The 24633-nt window shown below is 32.7% G+C and overlaps 2 protein-coding genes across 2 annotated transcripts; one reads left to right on the top strand and one right to left on the bottom strand.

Moving 5' to 3' along the window:
- Window positions 1-10739: 10739 nt before the first annotated feature.
- On the top strand, window positions 10740-13345 carry LOC143597809 (uncharacterized). The gene is made up of 5 exons (XM_077076202.1): window positions 10740-10851; window positions 10921-10970; window positions 11124-11250; window positions 12075-12179; window positions 12614-13345. The coding sequence occupies exons 1-5, from the start codon at window positions 10740-10742 to the stop codon at window positions 13234-13236; spliced, it is 1017 nt and encodes a 338-aa protein (XP_076932317.1). The 3' UTR covers window positions 13237-13345.
- Window positions 13346-14047: 702 nt separating this feature from the next.
- LOC143597808 (phosphoethanolamine N-methyltransferase 3-like) lies at window positions 14048-20990 on the bottom strand. The gene is made up of 12 exons (XM_077076201.1): window positions 20913-20990; window positions 20749-20849; window positions 18485-18622; window positions 18268-18405; window positions 17933-18076; window positions 17616-17726; window positions 17298-17442; window positions 14857-15137; window positions 14614-14775; window positions 14487-14540; window positions 14304-14378; window positions 14048-14199 (listed from the first exon to the last, which is right to left on the bottom strand). The coding sequence occupies exons 1-12, from the start codon at window positions 20929-20931 to the stop codon at window positions 14101-14103; spliced, it is 1467 nt and encodes a 488-aa protein (XP_076932316.1). The 5' UTR covers window positions 20932-20990; the 3' UTR covers window positions 14048-14100.
- Between the last annotated feature and the right edge of the window lie 3643 nt (window positions 20991-24633).

Here is a 24633-nt window from a genome sequence, read left to right as displayed (position 1 = left end):
TTTATAATTTCCATTTAATGAATTATAAAATGAAAAATATGTTGTTGGTGAGAATTGAACTCACTACCTTAATTTTAAAATGTTTGTGACTTTCCACCTCAACTAGGATGAATTGATGTTAACCTTCTTTCTTTCTTAATTGTTATAGATTCACAACCTTCCATTTTGATTTCTTTTAAATACAAATACAAAATATTCTTACTAATCTATTCTATGTATTTTAGAAAAAAAATTATTTGTATCTTATAAATCAATAAGGTATGTTTTTATGTATAATACTAACTTAAACTGTTTTTGTTTACTTTTTAACCACCCGTGTATCACACTGGCTATCCTAGTATATAATATTATTTTATATTTTAATAATATGATTGGATTGCAAAACCCGAACCACCTGATTAGTATGAAAATCGACTTTGATCTGTTTATGGCACGTTTTTTGAGGCGTTGGTCTAGTCTGTTTGTTAGAGTCAGTCTGTGTTCGTTTAATTGTGTCGAGTCTTGTTTATTTTTTCTTGTGTTTATCGAGTTTCGGGGTTTTAGTAGTTCATTAAGCGTTAATCGATTTTAGGTTGCCAGCCCGTACTCAATCTTCATTCGGGCGGGTACAGCTGGCTTCATGGTTTTGTAAATAGGATATCCCCGAACTTTGTTGTTTTTATTTTTATTTTGTATTGTTATTTTTCAGCCATGTCAGACGTACCTGGATCTTTCAGCGCCACTGGGCGTAAGCTGCCGAGGTAGAGGCCGCCGAGGGAGGAACGACGCGGTCCCGTCCCTGCTCTGCGGGGTGAGCCAGATCCCCCACAGCCTGTGGTACGACCACCACGGGCCATTAGGTACGATGGTGATGAGATCCCGATTACTTCCGACACAGTTCGGGATTATATCGTGGGTGACGGCCTCCGGACCCCATATTGTGCTTCGGTTTGCACCATTATCGGAGGAGCAGACCATGTATCGCTGTTTCATGGCGATGCAGCTCCTCCAACATCGTACGGTTGACTGGACACTGCTCCGTGCAGTGGGCCATGCGGGGCTGGTCCGGGAGCTGTTAGGAGCTCGGTGGGCCCGGGACGTCGAGCTCACACGTGAGTTCTTTTCCACATTCCGACACGTGCCCACCGACTTCTTCGAGTCGCATGCTGTTTCGTTTGCTCTTGGCTGGCGAACGTTCGAGATGTCCGTCCCAGACTTTACCCAGGGCCTGTCACGGACCCATATACACTTGAGGATGCCCGGAAGGCCGGGATTTGCGAGTTACACGATCCATCTACCCTTGTCTCGGGACGACGGGGCCCTCAGGCACCACCACCTCCGGGGACAGACACGGCTGTCGCGCTTTAGATGGGCATACCTACTCATCGACAGCCCGTCATTGTCCCTGCATTATGAGGCCTCAGCAGCAGTTCCCTCTCCGATAGCCACAACAGCCACCGCCGCCGCCTGCCACACTTGATATGATCTATCAGCAGCAGATGGCGATGCAAACAAAGACGCGGGTCCACATGGCCCACCAGGACGACTATTTCTGCATTTTATTTACTCATCTGCAGGTACCGATCCCAGCTGCACTACAGATACATCAGCAGGCTGTAGATCGGGCACAGGCCATAGGAGCTAAGGCAGAAGGTGCAGGGTAAGCAGTTGATCACTCTATCGCTACAGGTGGAGATGCACCAGGTGAGAAGCCAACTGGTGAGGCTGCTCAGATGGAGGAGTAGGTGACAGCAGATGCCAGCTACAGTTTTCGTTATTTTCCGTTTTATTTTGTTTTGATTATCATGGTTTGTATTAATATTATATTATATTTGGGAAAATTTGTATGGGTAACCAGTCAGATAATATATGTGTATATATATCGTTTGATGAATGTCTGCTATGTTTGATATCATATTTGTATATTTGTGTTGTATTTGGAAGTTTGTGGGTGTAGTCCGCTCTAAACCCTCACGAGACCTCACTCGTCTACGTGGGCTACCAGGGGTTTAAAGGGATTGTTGCATATTCTAAATGCAACCGTGATTCCTACGAAAGTGAGTTAGGTCTTTTATCATTTTTAACTGGTTTAACAAAAAAATTTTTGAAACTAACTAATTCGGCTCGGTAATGATTTTTATAGCATGTTATAACTCTTAAAAAACCTAAGTTTTACACTTGTGAGTGGTTGCTTATATATGTCTTGAGGTTTTTGCAGATTGGGTTAGTCGGTATTGGTCATTGGTGGAGACTTTTGTCACGAGTTAAGAGTTTATGAGCCGTGATTAGCATTGCATTGTCATTCTTATCAGGTGATTTCAGTTTCATAATTTATTTTGTTATTTTTAGTTTAAATGTTACAAGTGTAATTGTATAATTTTTGTTTTAGGCCCATCACATTAGTTCCCGAGTTTTAAATTGTTAAACATTCAATTTCAGCCCCATCCTTCAAATGTTCGTTAACTTTTTTAAAATCTTAGCATTAAGGACAGTGTCAACCTGGAGTATGCGGATGGGGGAAAATTGAGAATTTTTTGCCCAATTGTATCTTGACGAGTATTCAGAAACCTAAGTTATTAACTGTTGATTATTGCTATTAATGCCAAGTTAGAGGTTTTTGGTCATGGCTGGTTTTTCAGCTTCTTGATAGTTTTTCCGACAAATGTTTTCAAAAATGAGAAGTTGAAAATGGAATCGTTTAGGCAGGGATAACGAGTCAAGGGGACGGGCATACATGTTTCATATCGGCAACCCTTAATTCCAGACATTTTGTGAGATTAGCCCCTATACTTAATACACATATTATATAATAGATATAAAACATGTCTTGTCATAAATTGAGGGAAACCAGTATGTTTTACAAAATTAGAACTTGCTTGTTATATGCTTATCGAGATCTTAATACCACCACCTGTGTGGAGATTTGGACTTTAGAAAACCCGCTTTAGTAGATAATTCCTCACTAAATAAAATTCCTTAACCGACATTATCCTTTAGGAGCCCATTTGGACCTTTTACCTATTTATTTACTGAACCTACATTACACACCGATTCAGCATTGGCCTTTACTTAAATTTTTAACTGTGTGATGAAATCCAGTTCGTTATCGAGTGTATTTATCGAGTTGTATTTAGTCAGAAGACTATGTAAATATGTGAGTGTCAGAGTTGTAGTTATTTACCAATGTTTAGAAAAAAAATTAGCAAAAAGCCAAAAATAAGTTATTAGTTTATTGTATTAAGTTGTAAATAGCAGTCTATAGTGAGAATAGTTCATTTGTATGTTAGTTTGTCTATTATTGGGTTGTATAACTGGGTTTCATACACCTTAGTCACTAAATATGCCTAATCTACACCCAAGCATAAGCCTCAGCAAAACCCTTAGTCCGAGTCTTTATGCAACTGGTGGGTAATGGGTGGAGATAAGACTTACTTGCAAGCATATTAAGTTGTTACTCATATTTGGTATTTGAGGACAGAGACATATACTAGCACATCTTTTGCTAGTCCAGATATTAAACCGAGTGGAGTGTTGATAGTGTGAGGGGTATGAACATGTATGCCTAAACTGGAAACAAAGTATACTTGTCTGGACGATTCTATAGTTTTATTGAAGCATTAACCATATCTGTTGGTTGTCAATCTAGAAAGTGTCAGTCTTGGAAACTGTGTATGACCTTAAACCTTGCTAGTATTAATGGTGATACTTGATTGACTTATGATGGCGGTTAATGTTTGCTTTAGAGTTTTGCTTGAGGGAAACCAAAAGATGAGTGTGGGGATGAGATGTTTGGTTTATTTGTATATATTTTGGTTGTTTAATTTAGTTGTTTTAATTGTTTATCTTAGGAACTTTGGTACTTCATATGTGTTTGTTGTATTTCAGGTCACAGGTACTTAAAGTGATTAATTTGGACCTATGTGAGCACGGGATGAAGACCCTAGATGTCAAGCAAGCAACACGAGATGGAAAAATGGTTATGCCGGTGAAGCCACCCATCGCATACCGCGATGGGGTGTGAAGACAGGGCATTGCGTATCATGATGCCATTAAAATATTTAAAATTTGTTGACTTTTGGTCCATCGCGTATCACGATGGACCAGAAGGGATACCCATCGCGATACGTGATGGGTCCCGCAGACAGGAAAACTTAGGGTTTTGATTATAATACGTTTTGACGACCCTAATTGTGATTAATCAGTTCCCAGAGAAGTTTTAGAGCAGAAGAGCAGCCTACCATCAATTCCAATCATCTGTAAGTCATATAAATGCTCCATATCATCAAAATCGAAGACCAAGAGATGACGAAACACGACTAGTTCCTTCGAGTCATACCTGGGATGTATAGTTTGTAATCTTTCAGTTATTTTCTCATGTAGTAGAACAACTAATTGTAATTGTCTTTGATTAATCTAAGAGTATTGATGTTTAGTATGTCCGTGCATTCAGTCGGTTTAGGTTTTTGTCGATCAGAACGATTAGTTTGTCAGTTGCTATAATAATTGCTCATAGGGTTGTGTTGACTAGTTAGTTGCAAGAAAGCATACACTTGCCCTTAGTTAAGTCACACTGGCAAGGACCGTTTGATAACCAGTATCGTGTGTTTGCTATTGTTGATGCCTAAGGTTTAGCTCGTTAAGCAATCTTTAGTTGACCAATGATAATTAACCTGTTAAGTTGCTTGAGAATACTATTAGTTGTTTACTTGAATTCCCGGGTGTGATTTACTTTGTTTTATTGATTAACTCTTTGGTTAAGTTACCTGTTTAATATAAAACCAAATCAATTGCTAGTGTGATCAGCACTTTGAATAGTACTTCATAATGTTAGGAATCGGTTTCACATTACACTGACCACAAACTCCTCGTGGTTCGACACCCTACTTACCATGACTAGTTTAAGGTGATTAGGAGACTGATTATTATCATTTTTGACTAGATAGCGATAATCTAGTATGATCCCTCAAATGAGAGCTGAAGTCCCCTTATATAGGAACTCCATGGCTACCATCATGAAGCCCTAACCATATTGGGCCAGGCCCGGTTAGGGGTTACCTCCACAAACCCCCCAGCCCATTGGGCCTTAGTAGACAATAATAATGCAACAAATGCAATACATAACGTAATAAATAAAAGGTCATGCAAGGGTTTGGCATACCCTACCCCTAAAATAGGGTTATAGCATTATTATAAACATAATGAAAAGTAGAGGTTATGAATGTGAAGAGTCACTACTTTATAGTGTATTCAAAACGCTCCCATTGACTATCCACATAATGAAATACGCTTAGTGATATTACCTCATTAAAAACCTTGCTAGGAATACCCATTGAGATAAAACCATAGCTAAAGGAAAAAGAGTGCAACACGTATAATACTCCCCCTCATTTATACATCCTTTAAGTGACGGGTTCTGATCATCTGCGAATGTTTATCTAAGACTTTGGAGTTGATAATTCACCACTTGATCTTGTAGTGTACACTTCCTTATTCGGTGGAATGATGTACTATCTTTGTGTAAGACTTTCTCATCTTGTAAATAAGTGACTTGTAGTGCGTCTTCTTGTAAATAAATAGCAAAACATCTATAACTTTGTTATATTGCATTCCTTGCATCAATACGACTAGCCAAACCTTTTTGATGGGTTTGCAAATTATAAATTCATATATTGCATACCTTGCATGTATCAAAATAATTATTTTAGCTCATTTCGATGTCTTCTCACTAGAAACATACTATATCGATAGGATATATCTAGTTGTGTATAACTAGCAAGAAATATTGCATCAATTACAATTAACTATGATACTTCTGGCCGAGTAACTTCCATTTCTTGATAGAAGATGATCATGGTGGCTTGTTCTATACCAAATGATTTAAAACTTTAACCATTATAGAGATGAACCTTCTCTATATTAGAATGTTCCAACATCTTCTTAATGTAGTTTAACTGATGTATAAAAATATCATTATGCAAATGCTCGACCACATACCATCTCTTTATGAGATATAATGCAATCATCAACATGATATTGTTGATTAATACTAAATTATCAACACATAGACCGAATACATCATATTCATACCTATCTTCCACGAGATATCACTGAGTTGATCATATCCTTTCTGGCTCGGCTTTTGTAGTTCACATATAATACTTGTTAATTTCATATAATAAATTTCTAGAGCTTTTAGTTTAAATGCTTCATGCACTTATAATTTGTCATGGACTTCCTTCCATGTTGACTTCTTATGTATACAATATATTATTCAAGACATTTTACAATCCGTCATGGACTTCCGTCTATGTTAACCAATCATGTATACAAATTTACTCTTCTAGAGTTTGGCATCTATTTACCATATCATATTCAAATATGCCATCCTTAGTTATATAATTATCATTTCATATTGTACCATTCTTGTACATAGTTATTGAATTTTGCCAATGCTAATTGATGCATAGGAATTATATCCTTAAGATGTTTCATGCACTAAACCTCGAATTTATATATTGCAATCATACCGTTCTTGATAACTTATTAAATATGATTTTGGCATTTTAAATCCTTCAAGAAAAAATTTCATTATCATAATATTTATTAAATACATATAAATTCTCTCTTGTATTACCTGATTAAATTGTGTTGCATCTACCACTGGAGAATATATCTCCTCATCTTTGTGCCATTAATTATGCCTTACCTTGCCTAATTTTATTTTTTCTTATCACACTTTCGCACAAAAGACTCTTTTATATCTCATATATTTTACAACATTTAGTTGCATGGACCACTTCTCCAAAAACTAGCAGATTTGTGAGAGAATTCAGTTCTACATCATTTGCATCTTTTCATATTGGCAATCATTTTAATATCTCATTTATCAGCAGAACTTAGTTTTGGATCCTCAACGTTTTCATTATTTCAAGTGTTATACAAAATTATTAATGAAGTTGATTTTTTTATTCCATATATATCTAGATATGATATAGTTTATTGAGATCTCTTTTATTTTTAGGTACCTGAGGTTATCTTCTAGAACAATCATGTCAATCGTCTTTTAAAGAGAATCTTTCATTATACCTCAACTCGACCATTATCAATATTTGCTCCATTTTCGAGGATTTTTATTCTTTTAACCGAATAGTCTAACACGCTTCACGCGTGCCATAGACTTATCACCAAAGTATGGTTATCCTTTTAATAATATTTATTGGAGCACTAGTAGTTGTAATATGTGACTTAGCTAGTCACTCTATTTAGGCAGTGAATACATCTGGTAGTTAATTCGATAATTCTTGTAATTGAATTATCTTTTGAACTCTTGGTTTACACTTTTTAACTTGGGGATCAACATAATGATAATTTATTACAACTTTTTAATTTTTCAATTGCTTCTTATTTCTTCTCAAATTGGAAATATTATGATGACTTAGAATGAGAAACTTACTCCTCAAGTACAAATATGATCGATGATGACTTGTAGTAATTTTATAAAAGCACATATACAACAAAATACACCATTCATCGAAAAGCGAGTCAAGATGGAGATTAGACTTATTATATAGAGGACACAAAAGAACATAAATACAAACATTGGAGATGCAATATAGATATGAAGATTTGACGCCTTTAATAAAAAAATGGGTTATTTTAAGTCCACAAAGAAAACTTGTATATAGTTTAACTTATTTCAACTTTAAATTATGCAAAGGAGTTAATATGGATCAAACAATTCATTTTAAACCTAACCAATTTCCTTCATAGTAACTCATGCTCAACACAATGTATGCTACCAAATTCATATTATTATGAGTCATAGCAAACCATCATGACAACAATACAGAAAAGTAACCATATGTAAGTATAGAAAATAAATTTTAGAATGTATCTCACATTTGAGAAAGTTATATACGCTGAATAAATATAAAAAATTACTGCATATAAATAAGAGAATAACTTTTAAGGCATATAAATAATAAGATAATTAATGAAATATTAGCAACTAGATTTTATCCTTCGTATTACATGGGTTGTTTTACATCATTCGTTTTAATATTTATATATGTATATTTGCATTTTAGTTTTACATTATTCGTTTTTAATATTTATATATTTATATTTGGATTCTAATTTTATTTATTGTAAGAAAGTTAATAATTAATATACTTGAGGTTTGATGATTAAATGGTTTCACAAATAAATAATATGTTATAATCCGGTTTAAAAGCTATCTGGTTTTGGTGATACCTATTACCTGTTTATTTTCTTTATTAAAAATTTGTTTCTTAATTATAAATAATATCTTTTTTTTTAAAATAAAATAGGATATTAATTTTTAGTATATTCCTATTTTATAAGATTTTCATATCAAATATTTGATGAGATTATTTTTTTAATATAATGAGATGTTATAACCCGTTTAAGAGCTATTTGGATTTGGTGATAACTTTATCTGTGAATTCGGGTCAAATACGTGAGAAGCCTTTATTTACAAATAAAGTAATCTGATAGCTTGAGAGAATGGTTGTTTTACATTTTTCGTTTTTCAATATTTATTTTTTGGATTTTAATTTTCCTTATTGTAAGAAAGTTAATAATATACTTAGGGTTTGATGATAAAAAGGTTTCATAAATAAATGATATGTTATAACCCGTTTAAAAGCTATCTGGATTTGGTGACCCATGACTCGGTTATGTTTTTTACTATAAAATTGTTTATTAATTATAAATAATATCTTTTTCTTTTTAAATTGGATATTAAATTTTAGTATATTCCTATTTTGTAGGATTTTCATATCAAATAATTGGTAAAATTAATTTTTAATTTAATGAGATGTTATAACCCATTTAAGAACTATCTGGTTTTGATAAGACCCATACCCATGAATTTAGGTTAAATCAATGAGAGGTCTCCATTTAAAAACCAAGAAATCTGATATCTTCCATAAAAGGGGGAGCGACTACATCGCGACACGTATGATTTTTTGGTTTTCGTTTATATATATAATAGATTATTATTGCCTATTTATAACAATATATAATTAAAAATATAGATAATTAATAAGATAATTAATTACCGTTCGAAAAAAAAATGAATTTAATTCATAAAATAAGGAAAGTGAAACGTCTAAGAACTTATTATAAATTTAAATTTTAGAGTTATTACATAAAAAACCAAAATGGTGGTATATTATTATCCATTTACTTTAATATTTTAATATTAATATAATTTATTAAATTTTATGATTAACTTACATTTTTTTTAAAAGTATTAGTATAATAGTAAATTGCAAATACATTTAGTAGTTAACAATTTATAAATGTACATGTTTGACGTAATAGTATAATATTTCTTTTGAATTTATTTAAAATATATAAACCATAACAAAGTAGGGCTGTTGAAAAAACTCGTAAGTCGTAGCTCGCTTGAAAAAATTAGCTAAAAAATTTGATTTCAAATGACCGGAGTTAAGCCAACTCATTTTTGTAACCAAGCTGAAGCTCGGCTCGGCCAAATAAATAGAATGTTGTCTATGCACATCCAAATGCTTTGTTAGAAAAACCAAGAAAGGAAAAGTATTAAAAGTCCGTAAGTATTAAACATGTAGCATAATCTATGTGAAAACGTAACATACCGTTAAGAACTTCAAACTCTTGAAAAACATGAAACAAAATCATTTAAAAATTAAAACTTACAAAATTCATCTTATTTAAAATTTCAAATCCAAAGTAACATATATATTACTTTATACAAACCATAAATAAGTTATAACGTAATTACTTTATCATTTAAATTTATCATAATAAACGGAAATTTCAATTAAAATTTAACTTACTATATTGAAAAATTTAAAGTTACTATGATATGAGATGAACACTTACCATAATAATATATATTCTTATCACAAATAAGTAATAACTTGATTATTATATCATTAAAAGTTACCATAACAAATACAATACTAAATAAAATTTTCAAACTTACCATATTGAAGAGAAAAATGATTAAGAAATGCATAACGTAAACATATTACATTGAACATATGATTGTTGACTTTTTAAACATGGTCAATTTTAAGATTTCTTTTAGAATTATTTTATCAGTTAGAAGTTTTAAGAGACTTTGTTATTTATAGAAAATAGGAAAGTCATCCAATAAAAATAAGGCATATTATTTTGTTTTAGTATAAGATATATAGATATAGATGTTAGACTACATTTATTATTGACCTTAGGTTGGATTGGGTTGTCTAAAAAATTATAAAGAAAAGGAAAGGTCACCAAAAACAGCAACCCGCTTTCTCCACTAACCTTGGGTTGATTTTGGTTGTGAATTTTTTAGTATTAGATAAGGACGCATGGCAAATAACTACCGGTTTATGTTAGACTTTCTTTTTCTTTATAACAATTAATTTCACATATAAATTGATTTTTCTAATAAATTGTAATATTTAGTATTTTTGTTATAAAAATCTAAAAACATAGTTTTGTTTACATTTTTTTTTTATGAACATTCCGTTAAAAATTTTGAAACTTATTTCAACATATGTATGATTTTTTTAAATATGGTTCCGATACATAACTAGTATTATTTTGATTGAGTTATGAATAAGAGTTAAAATTTGGATTAGATTTGAGCATTGTCACATGACCCTAGACTGACTGACTGACTGACTGACGTGGGCCCATCATGTTTTCTGTTCCCTGTATAAAAATTGCAATCATCTCATCTCTCAGAAACAAAATATCCAACTATGGCAGATGACAATCAACCACAGCTTTTGGAACTCAACAATGGCACAATGAAGCTCATTGTCTCCAACCACGGCTGCACCATCACCTCCCTATTCCTCCCAGATAAACACGGTAGCTACCACCCCCCAATTTTCAGCTGATATTTGAAATTTTAATTTTAATTTTAATTTCATTTTGAAGGGAAATTGGATGATGTTGTTCTTGGATTTGACACTCTCGATCCCTATCTGGTCAGTCACTTCACTTCCAATTATTTATTGCAAAATTAGGGCACCAAATCAGTTTATAAACCCTTTATCCCTTTCTAGAATGACATGTGCTCTTGCTACTATATTTTAAATTTGATTATCGATATATGCTCTGCTGCATTTATGTTTCATCAGAATCACGTTGCGCCCTACTTCGGTTGCATCGTTGGAAGGGTCGCAAACAGGATTAAACAAGGGAAGTTCAAGCTCAACGGGACCGAGCATACTCTGCCAATTAACAACGGTCCAAACAGTCTCCACGGTACGCCGAGATCTCCTTATTTTTTCTATAAATATTAGGGCTGTGTAATTTTTTTAATTTATTTATTTTTCAGTAGTTAGAATATGAAATAATGTATATGTATTGTATTCATGATCATATTACACATGTTAACAAAACTTTGTGTGTGTGCAGTCCGCCATAATTACCGGCCGGTTTTGCTATGTTGATTTTCCAAAACTGTAATTAGCAGTTCGGCGCAAACTTTTTGTCAAAACCGGCCGAATCAGACCGTGAACACCTATAGGCTATCTACTTGTTTTAGTATTGTACCAAAACTCTAGAAACCATAAATAAGTACTTAATAATGCAGCCATTGTGATAAAAAATATATATATAAAAATTTAAAGAGCATTAAATGGGGCTATGGCAATCTTAAGAATTGAAAAACATAATATTTTGTTCTGCATCCCAGAATATAATTCGCACTGTAATGTTAATCGGTTTAGTGTCTTTTTGTATATTTGGTGTTAAATTTGTTTGTGTCTTGCCAGGTTTAATTTAGTTAAAAGAAATTATAGAAACAGATAAACAACAAAAATCCTCAAATCAAATTGGTCAATTTTGGTTAGTTTCAATGACCCGACCTGATAAAATAATGTCTTGGACATCCGAACATCAAATTTGAGTACCGGTGGTAAAAAAAATTCCCGGGTCCGCCACTTTGATTGAGTTTGATTTAAATTTCTAACTTGGGTTGTAAAGTAGGTGTCACACAGAATCCAAGGCAAAGAAATGATGTAAACTATTAATTTTATTGCAGTTGTATTTAATTCTTTTGCTTTTCTTTGTTTTCTTGTTTGTAGGCGGGCTTAAAGGATTTGATAAGGTCGTCTGGGAAGTCGCAGAACATAAGCAGGGCGACAATCCTTCAATAACCTTTAAATATCATGCTCGTGATGGGGAAGAAGGTAATCCCGTTCTCTCTCATACTGCATTTTGAAGCTGATTATCTGATTATTTTCGACTTTAAGTTTTGATGGTTGGTTTTTAGTGTTTGGATAGACAGATTCCGTTTCTTCTCATTATCAATTATTTTATTAATCTCTTTTGGTAAAACATGTTAGAGAACTTGTGGACCAAAGAATAAGACAGTTGGATTCGAACCTAAGACCTCCGGTAGAGGATTATCTAATTATTTACGGGCCAAATAATCTTTTTCCATACCAAGTAGACAAAATTGCATATTTAAGGGTTTTTTTTCTTTTTATTATTGTTTTTAACCGGATTTATGAAATTTAATCTAAAAAATGGTCTTTTTAGTAATTTTTTGTTCTAATTTCTTGACAAACTAGACATTTTTTTTTTCTGTTAATTTGATTCTGACTATTGTTGTTGCAATCAGGTTACCCTGGAGATCTTTCAGTCACCGCAACTTACACACTCACTTCAAAAACCACATTACGTCTCGACATGGAAGCGGTTCCCGAGAATAAACCGACCCCGGTGAGTTTAGCACAACACACCTACTGGAATCTAGCAGGCCACAACTCTGGTACCATTCTCGACCATTCAGCCCAAATATTTGCAAAACAAATCACACCCGTTGACCAAACCCAAATCCCGACTGGCGAAATCAAGCCTGTTGAACAAACCCCGTTCGATTTCACCACCCTGAAGAAAATCGGGACCTCAATCCACGAGGTCGGTATCGGGTATGACCATAACTACGTGCTCGATTGTGGGGAAGAAAAAGCGGGGTTAAAACATGCTGCAAAACTTAAGGACCCAGTTAGCTCTCGGGTTCTTGATCTGTGGACCAATGCACCAGGATTGCAGTTTTACACTGCTAATTATGTGAACGGGATTGTTGGTAAAGGGGGAGCAGTGTACGGGAAACACAGTGCGGTTTGTTTGGAGACGCAGGGGTTTCCAAACGCGGTTAACGAACCGATTTTTCCGTCGGTTGTGGTTCAGCCTGGTGAGAAATATGAGCATACTATGGTGTATGAATTCTCTGTTGAGTAAGGGGTTAAATGTTTTTGGTTTGGAAGTAGGTGATGATAAGTTGGTGAAGTTTGTGTATGGTTTGAATAATGTTTGACCAACTATTTATGATTTTGACTTTTTTTTTTTTTTTTTTGAAAAAATAATCGAAGTGTTTAGTTTTACAAATTTATTATACATGTCAAATTTTGGTTGCAGAGGCCAAACAATACTTTATTTAGAGGAAATACTCAGAAGTGTTTTAACTCTTATGTGATAATGAAGTTCACTGTTCACTAAGCACTTTGGAACAATTAAGTAGAAAATATAATAGTTTAAATTATGTTGCGTTTTGTTATTATTTTTAATCGTAAGTTTAGCTTTTGAGGTTTGAAATTTTAGTGTCCAACTTATGCAATTTTTAATTATTAAATTATTTTTTTTTTATTTTGATGTGATATATGTTTTTAAATACACTTAATTATAATTATTTAAATACGTTAAGAAAACAGTTTGCTATAAAAATGAATTTGAGTATGAAAATAAATGTAAAGTTCATGACAAAATATTCAAGGTTGGAGTCTTGGGGAAATTGAGTGTTTTTGATGGACGGAGGAAAATATGATATGACAGCTGACTAGACGTGTTTATGAATGTTTTTATGTCGTTGGGTTAGAGATGATCAATCCTAGTATCGATTATATATTCTTTTTAGAAAAAGGGGCTCTGTTTTAAAGGTGGCTTGTTTAGCCATTTGAAAGCTCACATAATGTGATTATTATGCATTAAAGATCAACACATCACAGTTCTACAAGACAAGGACTAGGATGGCTTAAATTACAACATAGAGCCTCAACACTAGTCATTTATTTTGAAAATGTAAAACACCATTCCATTCGAATGCAATCACTTCCTTTTTGCAAAAAACAAGCCCCATCTCTGCTCCCCAGAGCCGGTCCTCACTAGCTTCGCCTTCCAACCTCCAACAATATCGTTGTAGTCCTCCTACATATATCATGTTCAACATAAACACATTATCAGATTCACATTTACCCCCCTCGTGTCAGTAAGTAATTATTGTGTGTAAATTTTCAAGTAAGCGCACTCACTTCTGTGAAGTCGTGGATGAATTCTTCCTTTCCGTTCTCCACTCTTTCGAGTTCCCTCCTAAGGACTTCCTTGAACTACCAAAATATCAAACGGGTTGGATAACGGGTAAAAACATGTAACTTTTTAGCAGGTTGAAATATAACTTTTTATGAATAATTAGTGTGGCAGATATATGAAAGAACCTGTTCTGTTCGATCCTCTGTGATCACCTCTTCGAATCCTGCATCTCTAAGCATCTAAAGAATACAAGTAAAATAGTCAATATACACAATACTTGCATAAAGCCTAACAAAAAGTTTTTTTATTTACCTGGCCATAGGTTTCTACATCATGTAGATCATATCCTCTTTGCTTGATATATTTTGCAAAATCTTCAGATGGTGTTCCAGATTTTCGGCAATAGTCGGTAATAAGAACTTTGCTACCTGGTTTCAACCACTTATAAAAGGTTCTAAACAATGCAGGTTTATCCTAGAAAAAAAAAACATAACATAAACGAATAAGATAAACATAGTTATAATTTATAATCTGTTACAATAATTAGAAGCTTACTTGAATATGGAGGATAGTATCACGGCTGTAGATGACATCGAACGTGCTGTCAGGATAAGATTTCTTGGTACAGTCAGCAACCTCAAACTCAACCGAACATTTGAGGCCAATCGCACGTTCAAGAGCAAAAGCGATCATATTAACAGAAAGATCAATGCCAACAACATCAACACCAAAGTTTTCGGCCATATAGAAATCGCCTCCTCCGATCCCACATCCCACGTCTAGAACTTTCTGCCCTGGTTTTAGGTCCAGCATTGCAACAAATTCTTTTGTGGTGTCTGCTCATAGTTTTTACAAGTTTTACTCAGAACACCAAAGTTTGTGCTCAATAAATCAGTTTACAACTTATAGGACTGCGTAGATGATTATATCATTATATGGTTAATTCAGATGAGGTTTTAGATTTTAGAGCATATTAATCTAGAAAACCAGCTTGAGGAGCTTGTATAAAATAAATTATTATCAAATGCGAAATCTGTTCGTTTCACGGATTTTGAAAGTAATTATAAGGAATGAGATTTTAAATGTCATGAATTAGTTTGTTTGTTTCAGTAAATGAAGGAATGGGAATGAAAGGAATCTTACAAAAATGTAAGGAATGTTTTATTAAACCCTAACCAGCCATTTCACCCACTACTGCCAATCTCCACCACCGTGCTCCACCGCCGCTCTCCACCACCGTGAACCACCGTCTTGCTCATCTACCTCCACCGCTGTTCTTCTCCATCACCGTTCTCCACCACGGGTTTGGTTTTCTTGGTCTTATACTTTAATTTCTGTTTTGTGTTTAAATTCTCGTTTAATACTTGTCTAATTTATGTTTTTTGTTTGATTTCTTGCATCTCATATATGATTTTGTAGCTAATTTTGGCTATTAAGATTGGTCTACCATTGTTGAGTGTTATGATCTTCTATCAAAGTTGATTTCAAAAACCAACTTTTATGTCTAGTATCCTTCTTATTATTCATTTTTAAACATGGGTTTAGATTAATCGTGGATACTTTTCAAAGGGTTATCAAAAGCTTTTGAAATTTTGAACTATTTACACCAACTGTTTGATGAAATGCTTCATCCAGATTTGTGCGTCATGAAATACTTTGATATAATTTGGTAGATATAAATTATCATAATATAGTTGTTTAAAAAAATATTTACTCATTGTGTGTTGGTAACGTGTAAATAGGAAATGACTCGACTTAGTTTACAAACTCGCAAAACGTAACCAAAGGAACATGACATTGATTTTGGCATGGTGGAACCAACTTATTACAACTGTTTCCTTGCTTATGCTTTCACTTTGCATGTTGGTAGTCAAATACGAAATAGATAAACCACGTATTCGACACTCTTCAGCAAATGAAGGCACTAATGCAAGTGGTCGAGGTAAGAAGAGGAAACGTGCAAGCCATGTTAATTCTTTGTTTCAAAAGTTCAATGATGTGGTTGTCTTATTTGGTGATCGTCTTAAGGAAACGTCGGCCGAATTGAGTGTAGAGGGATAAAGTATGAACTTGAGAAAGAAAACAAAACAACAATGATCACTTCTGAGATTAAAAAAATGGTATCTTTGTCTCAATTGGAAAAGTTCAGAGCTATTGAAGAAACCAAAAGTGACTCAATAGGGTATCGACCTTTTGGGATTTGGGTGAACAAGAAAGAGAGGATTGGGTGAGGTTTTTGATGTCTAAGTAAAAGTTTGGCTATGTCATATGTTCGTATTTTGGTACTTTTATTAGTGGTGTTTACAACTTGTCGTCATATGTTGGAACGACTTTTATTCTCATTTGAAAACTTTCTAATCGTATGTTTGAACATTGGTTTTAGTATGATATGTTTTAATTAGTAGATGCGACAATATGCTTAATTTATCATTAGTCTAGACATAGTATGATGAAGATGGGTAATAAAAGTTTTTGGACTTAACCTAATCAAATGCTTGTTTTTGGTATTGTTATGACGTTTTATTGTGTGACAAGCATAAAAACATATATATTTGTTTTTTATTATTTTGTTCAATTTTTTTAGTAGTTCTATATTTTCTATATTAGTTTTAATTTTTTTATTATTTTTAGAAATATATATATATATATATATATATTGTTATTTTATATATTTTTATGTTTTTTATTATTTCTTTTTTCAATTTTTAATCAATTTTCTTATATTTTTTTTTAGATTTTTTAAATTATTATTTTTTGTTATTTTATTATTTATATGCTAATAGATTGAAGGGAGATGAATAGAATGAAGAAGATTACAATTCCAATAACATATTAACCAACCACACGCATGATACGGATTTTCAAACATTCTATCCAATTCCAATTCTTTTAAAAAAATTCCGTGAAACGAACGCACTCTTTTAGTTTCATTAAAAAAATTAACAAAATGAAAATATACAAAATACTATAAGTTGACAAAAGAAAATTTGATATACCTATTCCTCCTGTGCTCACAAACCCGGGTCCAAATATGCGTTCGTAGCGTAATATGCCATTGTTTTTATACTGCACATTATCCAGGAATTGCTGGAAGCCCCTATCATTCTCAGCATTCGTCACCTTTTGCCATACCCACCAGATCTACAATCGTGGTGATAATTTTGACCAATTTACTTATAAATTCATTAATTTAGTGTCACTAATTACTATTACTTCTACTATTATTATTGTTGTTATTATTATTATTATTATTATTATTATTATTATTTATGTTTTGCCAATTTTGAAAAAAAAAATCATAGTAAAGGGAGTACCTGATTCTGATTTTTCTTGTGACGTACATAAGCTTCAATGCTTTTGGACCCGATTAGAGAGAGTTCATAGGCGTTACCAGATGCATCGGATGTGTGACATTCCTTGAAGATCTACACAACCATACCCACTCAACAAGAAAACCATTTAAGATTTACACATTCATTGGACAATTTTTGTAAAGTTATAAACAACTTGACAGCATCCATTTGAGCTCACAAGTCAAAACATTCATTATTTGTCCTATCAAACATTAGTTTAGATACTTTTGACAAATAATAAAGCATTTCTTCAGCATAAGGTGAGTATGCACATTCACCTTGGTGTAGAATCTAGGTTCACGGTAGTGTGCCAGGGTGTGTTTTCGTTTATGTTCTCCAGATTGATGAAAGCATGACTCTCTGAAGAAAATATATCCTCCCACTTCCACCCATTTCAAAAGTCTTTCAGCAATACATTCAACCTATAATCACGAATTATAGAAAAAAAAAGTTTTTTTAGCCCTTTGGTTGAATAAATAATAGGAGTAACGACAAAGTAACCCTATGGTATTAAAAACATTAACACTACATTAATTTCATAAAGTTGTGTCATGACCCGTGTTAGGGTGTCAACGTGAACATGACTCGTATGTTTATTCATGCTTAGACTCACCTCTTTATCAGAAAGATACATCAATAACCAATTTGAAAATATTAAATCCAATGATTCAGCTGGAAAGTTTAGGTCTGGTGAGGTAACATCAGCACAAATAAATTCCACATTTTTATGGTGCCCACTGATGCTTTCATTCTACAAGAATTATAAATTCAAATATTAATAATAACCCATAAATAAATATAGCTTATTTTCCATGATGAATAATATTTACCTTTTTTATCACACTTTCAATGAAATCAACGGCGGTTACTTTCCCCGCCTTTTTGGCTAATTCACCCGTAAAACGACCAATACCAGCTCCTAGTTCAAGGACACTTTTCCCTTCATAGGGTGGAAGTAGTGACAGTACCTACCAAAATTGTCTATGTGAGAAGCATATTAAAAGATTGAGGATTTAAAATTTGTGTTTTGGGACCGATTTAGTCGTTTTATATACATTAATTATATGTTTTAAGTGGGATCTTACCGGATACGTTTGTTATATATAATATATTAGCTTCTTAAATAATTAAAATTTGCAAAACTACACAAACATCTGTTTATATGATTATTACAATATCAAGTAACTTAAACACATCCAAATACTAATTAAGCGCGCCTTATTACAACTAGTTATCAGGTTTGGATTATTATCAATATCACTTGCAAAACACACATGAAAAGCCTCCTAAATTAATGGAATCAAAATGAACATGTCAATCCATGCATTACAAATAATGCAAGATGAAGTAAAGGGTTATTTTATGAATAGGACACGTTTTACTTTTTTATGTAATTATATAAGATGAATATATTTTATTATGTTAATGAAAGCTTGGATTACATATAATATATAACCCGTCGATATCATAACACCAATATAGTTTCTTATTATTTTTTATGAAAAGGTTCTTAACATGGTCTTGGTATAATAAATTCTCTCAAGTCTCAACTTGCTTACAATATACATGTAGAAACTATGTAGTTGATTTTTCTTCGACGGGGATCTAGTTAGACTCTTTTGCTTATATTGAACACTACGTCATCAATTATTGATCACAAAATACAAATTTCAGTTTTTTGATGGATGAAATTGCAAATTTATCTTATATTATCAAATATAATTTACATACTTTAGTCACTTAGATAGAAACTTTATATGTGCATGGGAATGGTTGGATGCTTTAGTTTTTCTTTTTTACATTAGTTTAATATAAATAAAAATAACCTACACATAACCTATGCGCATTAGTTAATAGTTAAACCATTTTTTTTTGTAAGAGAAAGGGGACACGACGAAAGTAGTTAAATTGTTTTATTATGTAAATAACATTTACATTTCTATCTAGAAAGTAAAAGTTTTTAAAAAATATAAATTGTTGATAAAAAAACTATATTTATATAATTTATCCTCGTAATCGTTTTGTGTTTTGTAAGGAAACTTAACACACACACATATATGTTGTGTCTTTGGGGATGGTTATTTAGCGACTTGTACGCCATAATTAACTTAATTTTAATTCATTTCAAATGTATTAATCATTGGGTAAAGTAACAAACGTATTTTATGATTTATTATTATTTTTTGTTTTAGAATTGTAATGTTTAATTTGTAATTTGTGAAATATATATATATATATATATATATATATATTATTTTAGTTTAATTTTAATAACACGATATATAAGAAAAGTATTTTATTATAAAAACAATTTGGATATAGAAATTAAAACTAAAAGTTGATGATGTGAAAATGCAGGATAATTTGTGAAATATATATATATATATATATATATATATATATATATATATATATATATATATATATGATGTTTAATTTGTAATTTGTGAAATAAATACATATTATATTATTATTTTAGTTTAATTTTAATAACACCATATATAAGAAAAGTATTTTATTATAAAAACAATTTGGATATAGACATTAAAACTAAAAGTTGATGATGTGAAAATGCAGGATGTTTGTATGTTTGAAAAGAAAGTGAAGGCTTTAAAGAACTTATGCATATAATTAACTTGATACTTTTATAGATGTTTTTAGCTTATTCAAATACCTTCTAAATGGCCTTAGAACAAATCACAAATGTTCAAACAAATTGTTACTGTTATATGTCAATTCATGGCCGGTGTAGAGATTAAAGAATCCAAAAGAAAAGGTATTTGCAAATAAAGTAATGTCAGCAAAAACCCAATTGGCCACAATGAAAAATAAAAAAAATATAATAATAATAATAATAATAATAATAATAATAATAATAATAATAAAAAGAAAAAAGAAAGAAAATCAAAATGCCTCCAAGATTCTTTGAAATAAATATAATTTGGCCAATCAGAGACCCCAAAAGACCATAACTGATAACAAACAAAACTCCACAAAATAATTGTAATAACAAAATGATCTAATGAACAAATCAACTATAAAAAGAAGTCATAAAATGCATGGACTCTAGAATATTATAAATTTATAACTGTACCTCAGCCCTTTCTTCTTTGTCAAGATCAGAAGCCATGGCTTCATCGGTGAACTTGACCGTGCTTTCAAACCAGTAATTCTTCTGAATCTCACGTTCTTCACCTGCTATAATCAACAAATATTAATTTAGTTCAAGAAGATGTCATTGTAGAAATAAGTAATCACCATCAACAACAGCAGCCATTGCAGAGATATTGAGGCAATAGATTGTGAGGTTTTTTGATCAATAAATAAAGGATAAAATGAGAATGATGTTGGTGGGTTTGTGTAGGATATGCTTCATGGGTATTTATGGGCACAAGTGAAGTGATCTTGGCTTGTAAATTGTATATTACTATATTAGGTGATCCGTGAACCCTTTTTGGACCATTATCCTTATTTGTTTACAAATTCTTGCACCTATTTTGAGGAAGAGAATCAGGAAATCTAAAATCTAAAATACTCGGGTATTTGAATATGATATCATGTATGAAATTATTTAAAATATTTTATAGGTTTATAATATTAGGTGCTATTTGACCCGAATCTCCAAAATATATGGACTCGCTAACCCAAACCGTACCCATAAACCTTTTATTTTCCTTTGTAATAAAAACCTAGAATTCCACTTTCATTTACGTAGTAAAATTATATAAAAGTTAAAGTAGTAAGAAATGTGTTTTTGAGAAGCCCGACGTATTATTTAGACTCGACATGTAATAAGTAATCAGATACCCGACGAGTTTATGATACTTTTTTCACAATCGTGTAACTAGGATTACCATTATTTGTCTCATTGACATCCCTTAAATTGTTAAAAACCCGTATGAGATTAGGACTAACTATAAGTGTTTGTGTCCAATAAACAAACACTCATTCTCTTGTTTTACTTAATCTTGAGAAGAATAAGACTGAAGTTATATAATTACTCAAGAATTATAAAGAGTATTGTTTTGGTTTTTTATGTGCAAGAGGTTAGTCAAAATGTTGTGAAGTGACATGATTAAATACTCAAAAAGGAAAGTGAAATGTAAAGGAGACATGGTTGTATGATATCTCGACAGTCAAAAGTGGATAGTCTAGTCCACATTTCACCCAAAAGAACTAGTTCATTATGAATGGCTCAAAAATGAGATTTGCCTTGTGATTATAACTAAATTTATCAATAAGGGAATCAAGGCAAATTAAGTGGAGGCATCTTCACTTAAGTATTGGTTTTGACTTTATTTGCATTCCCTTTTGTTGAGCATCCACCATTTTTTTTATATTAAAAACAAATTGCGATGGTCAAAGACTTTGATACACAACTTTTTAAAACCATTTATATTTATAGAAGATGTACTATTATTTATAATATCGTGTTTGGTTTTAAAATTTTTACTTTATAAAATATTTTTATGGATGGTTATATTTTATATTAAATTATATTCGTATTGCTTTGATGATTTTATAATTATAGATGACTTTGTTTGATAGAGTGAAAAATTTGAAATTTGAAAAATCATCCAGAAAGGGTAAAGTAGTCGCGCGATTCAATGGTACGAGGACCATGGGCTAGTTAATTTTGGATAGAGAATTGGCGGTCGATTGTTCATTTGAGAATCCTTGGGGTCTAGTTGCACTTTGATAGCAGTCTTTTGCTTCATGTTGGCCGCTTTGAATCTTGGCAACTCCTAAGGTGTCGGCATTTTTACACATTAGTGGTATGTTGAACGGACTGCTTTCATATCATGTATCCATGGTTAGCCCAAAATAATATTAAAAGAAGTTAGAGCATCTATAACACAAAACTTTTTGATAGAATTTACTCTCTCGACGTAGACAAGCAATTTAATTTCTCCCACGGTGCTTTTAGCTACACCACTGAAACCAACTAGGACTGAGGATTTTGTTATAATCTCGGATTCAAGAATATTAATCATTTTCAATGTTTTCAATTGGATGATGTTTACTAAGCCGCCACCATGATCCTGCACACAAAATAGTTAGCTACATATATGGAAATAAACAAACCATCATAGTTCTTGTTGGCCCTTCTGGTCTTTCGGCCTTGGCTATTTTAACATTTCTTTTTACTACTGAATATGAAGTTTCACATATGTCTGATCCACCAGAGATGGAGAAGATGTTTACTATCCTAGCATCTAAAGGTGGGGTTCCGCCCTTTTTGGAGCCTTTTTGTGATCCTGACTTCTGTTATTCTTTCTACCTAGTAACTCTTTATATGGCCATGGCTTAGAAGATAACTGATTTCTTTTCTTAGCACGATACAATCTTCTGTTATGTGACCAAAATCTTCGTGAAAGGCATACCATTTGGATATACCCTTCCACGAATTGGTCTTTTTGTTTGCTTGTGGCCATCTCGCCTTGTCTCCAAGATCCTGCATAAAACACATTAGTCCAGATAACCTATAGAAAAAAAATAATCATTAATCTTAGGGTAATTTTCGTTATCCTCATCGTTATGCATAACATTGACCCTGTTGTTGTCATTCTTAGATTAGGGTGTATGATTTTGATGATGGGGATTCCGACTTCCTGTTTGGATAGTTATAGCTGCTGGAAGCATTAAGTCTTTGCTGGATCATCTTGTCTTCTTTCAATCTTATAAATCTTAATGCCTTGTTTATGGGGCTTCATTTAAGTTCCTTCAAGGATTCATAACGAGATCCTCATAAAATGAGCAATCTTTCTTGAGTCCCATCTTGAAGGCTTGGACCGCCGTTGCTGCATCTAGGTTGGGGATTTTCAAAGCTTCCCTACTGAATTTTCTTATATAATCCCTGAGAGATTCATCATTACTTTGAGTTATCCAGTATATATCACTGGTTAATCTTTCAAAGCTTCTGCTACAAGAAAACTAGTTATTAAACAGGTTAATTAAATGTGAAAAATACTTAATAGAGAAAGGAAGAACACTCAAGAGCCATATCATGGCGGCTCTAGTTAATGTTGAACCAAATTCTTTGCATAAACAAGATTCTTTTATATCCTGATGGATGTGGTTGATCTCCATCCTTTCACGATATTGAGCAACATGTTCTTCAGGATTCGTAGTCCCGTTATATAGCTTCATGTTAGGAGCCGAGAACCGTTCCGAGAACTCGAGATCACAAATAGGATTTACAAATCTTGAAGTCTTATGGCTGCTGAGAGCTGCATCGGGTATCGGTTGAACTATCCCAGGAATGCTAGAGATCAAGTCCCTTAGCTTTTGTAGCTCCTTCCGTGCCAGGATTTCCAGTTGAGGATCCTACAATAGTGTTGAGGTCTCTAGTATTCTTAATCTTGGTAGATGGAATTGACCCAGAAGTTCCTACTGTTGACTACATGGGAAATAAATCGTCATGACAAATTCTAAAGGATCCCGAAGGTCCAAAGTCTTTGGATGTAACGGAGTTGATGATTCCGATACTGTTTTTTCCCTTGTGACCTGATATCCTGGAGTTCCCTTATGAAACATTTGTTGGTCTCCTTTTTTTGTTGCATGTTATCCTTCATCTGCAATAAAATATCAAATATCTCATTGTTGGACATAAGGACACGCCTTGCGGTGGAGGATCCTGATCCTTTGGATCCTAAGATGGGTATCCCAGCAATGGTTGCCTTTTTCTAAACAGCAGGTGGAGGATGAAGAGGCTATAAAACTCCAGAGATTAAGGATGGCATTGGAGAAGAGGTAGATTCTGATTATGAAGCCATTTTCGGATTGAGTTTGAATGCACTATGGTTGTGAATTAATTTTTGGATGAAAAACACCAGTTGCCCCATGGTGGGCGCCACATTGTTTTGGTCAAAAATCACCTAAGCAATTTAGTGATCAAATTTTATACGTGAGGTAGTGTGTTTTTCAAAATATTGCAACCATGTGTGTGTAAAGTAGTAAATGGCTTAGAATATAGCGT

The sequence above is a fragment of the Bidens hawaiensis genome, unplaced genomic scaffold (assembly GCF_021521415.1).
Source record: "Bidens hawaiensis isolate Kalapana, Puna unplaced genomic scaffold, B.hawaiensis_p1.1 tig00049063_1, whole genome shotgun sequence".
Classification (NCBI taxonomy): Eukaryota; Viridiplantae; Streptophyta; class Magnoliopsida; order Asterales; family Asteraceae; genus Bidens; species Bidens hawaiensis.
This window is presented reverse-complemented; position numbering and strand designations above follow the sequence as displayed.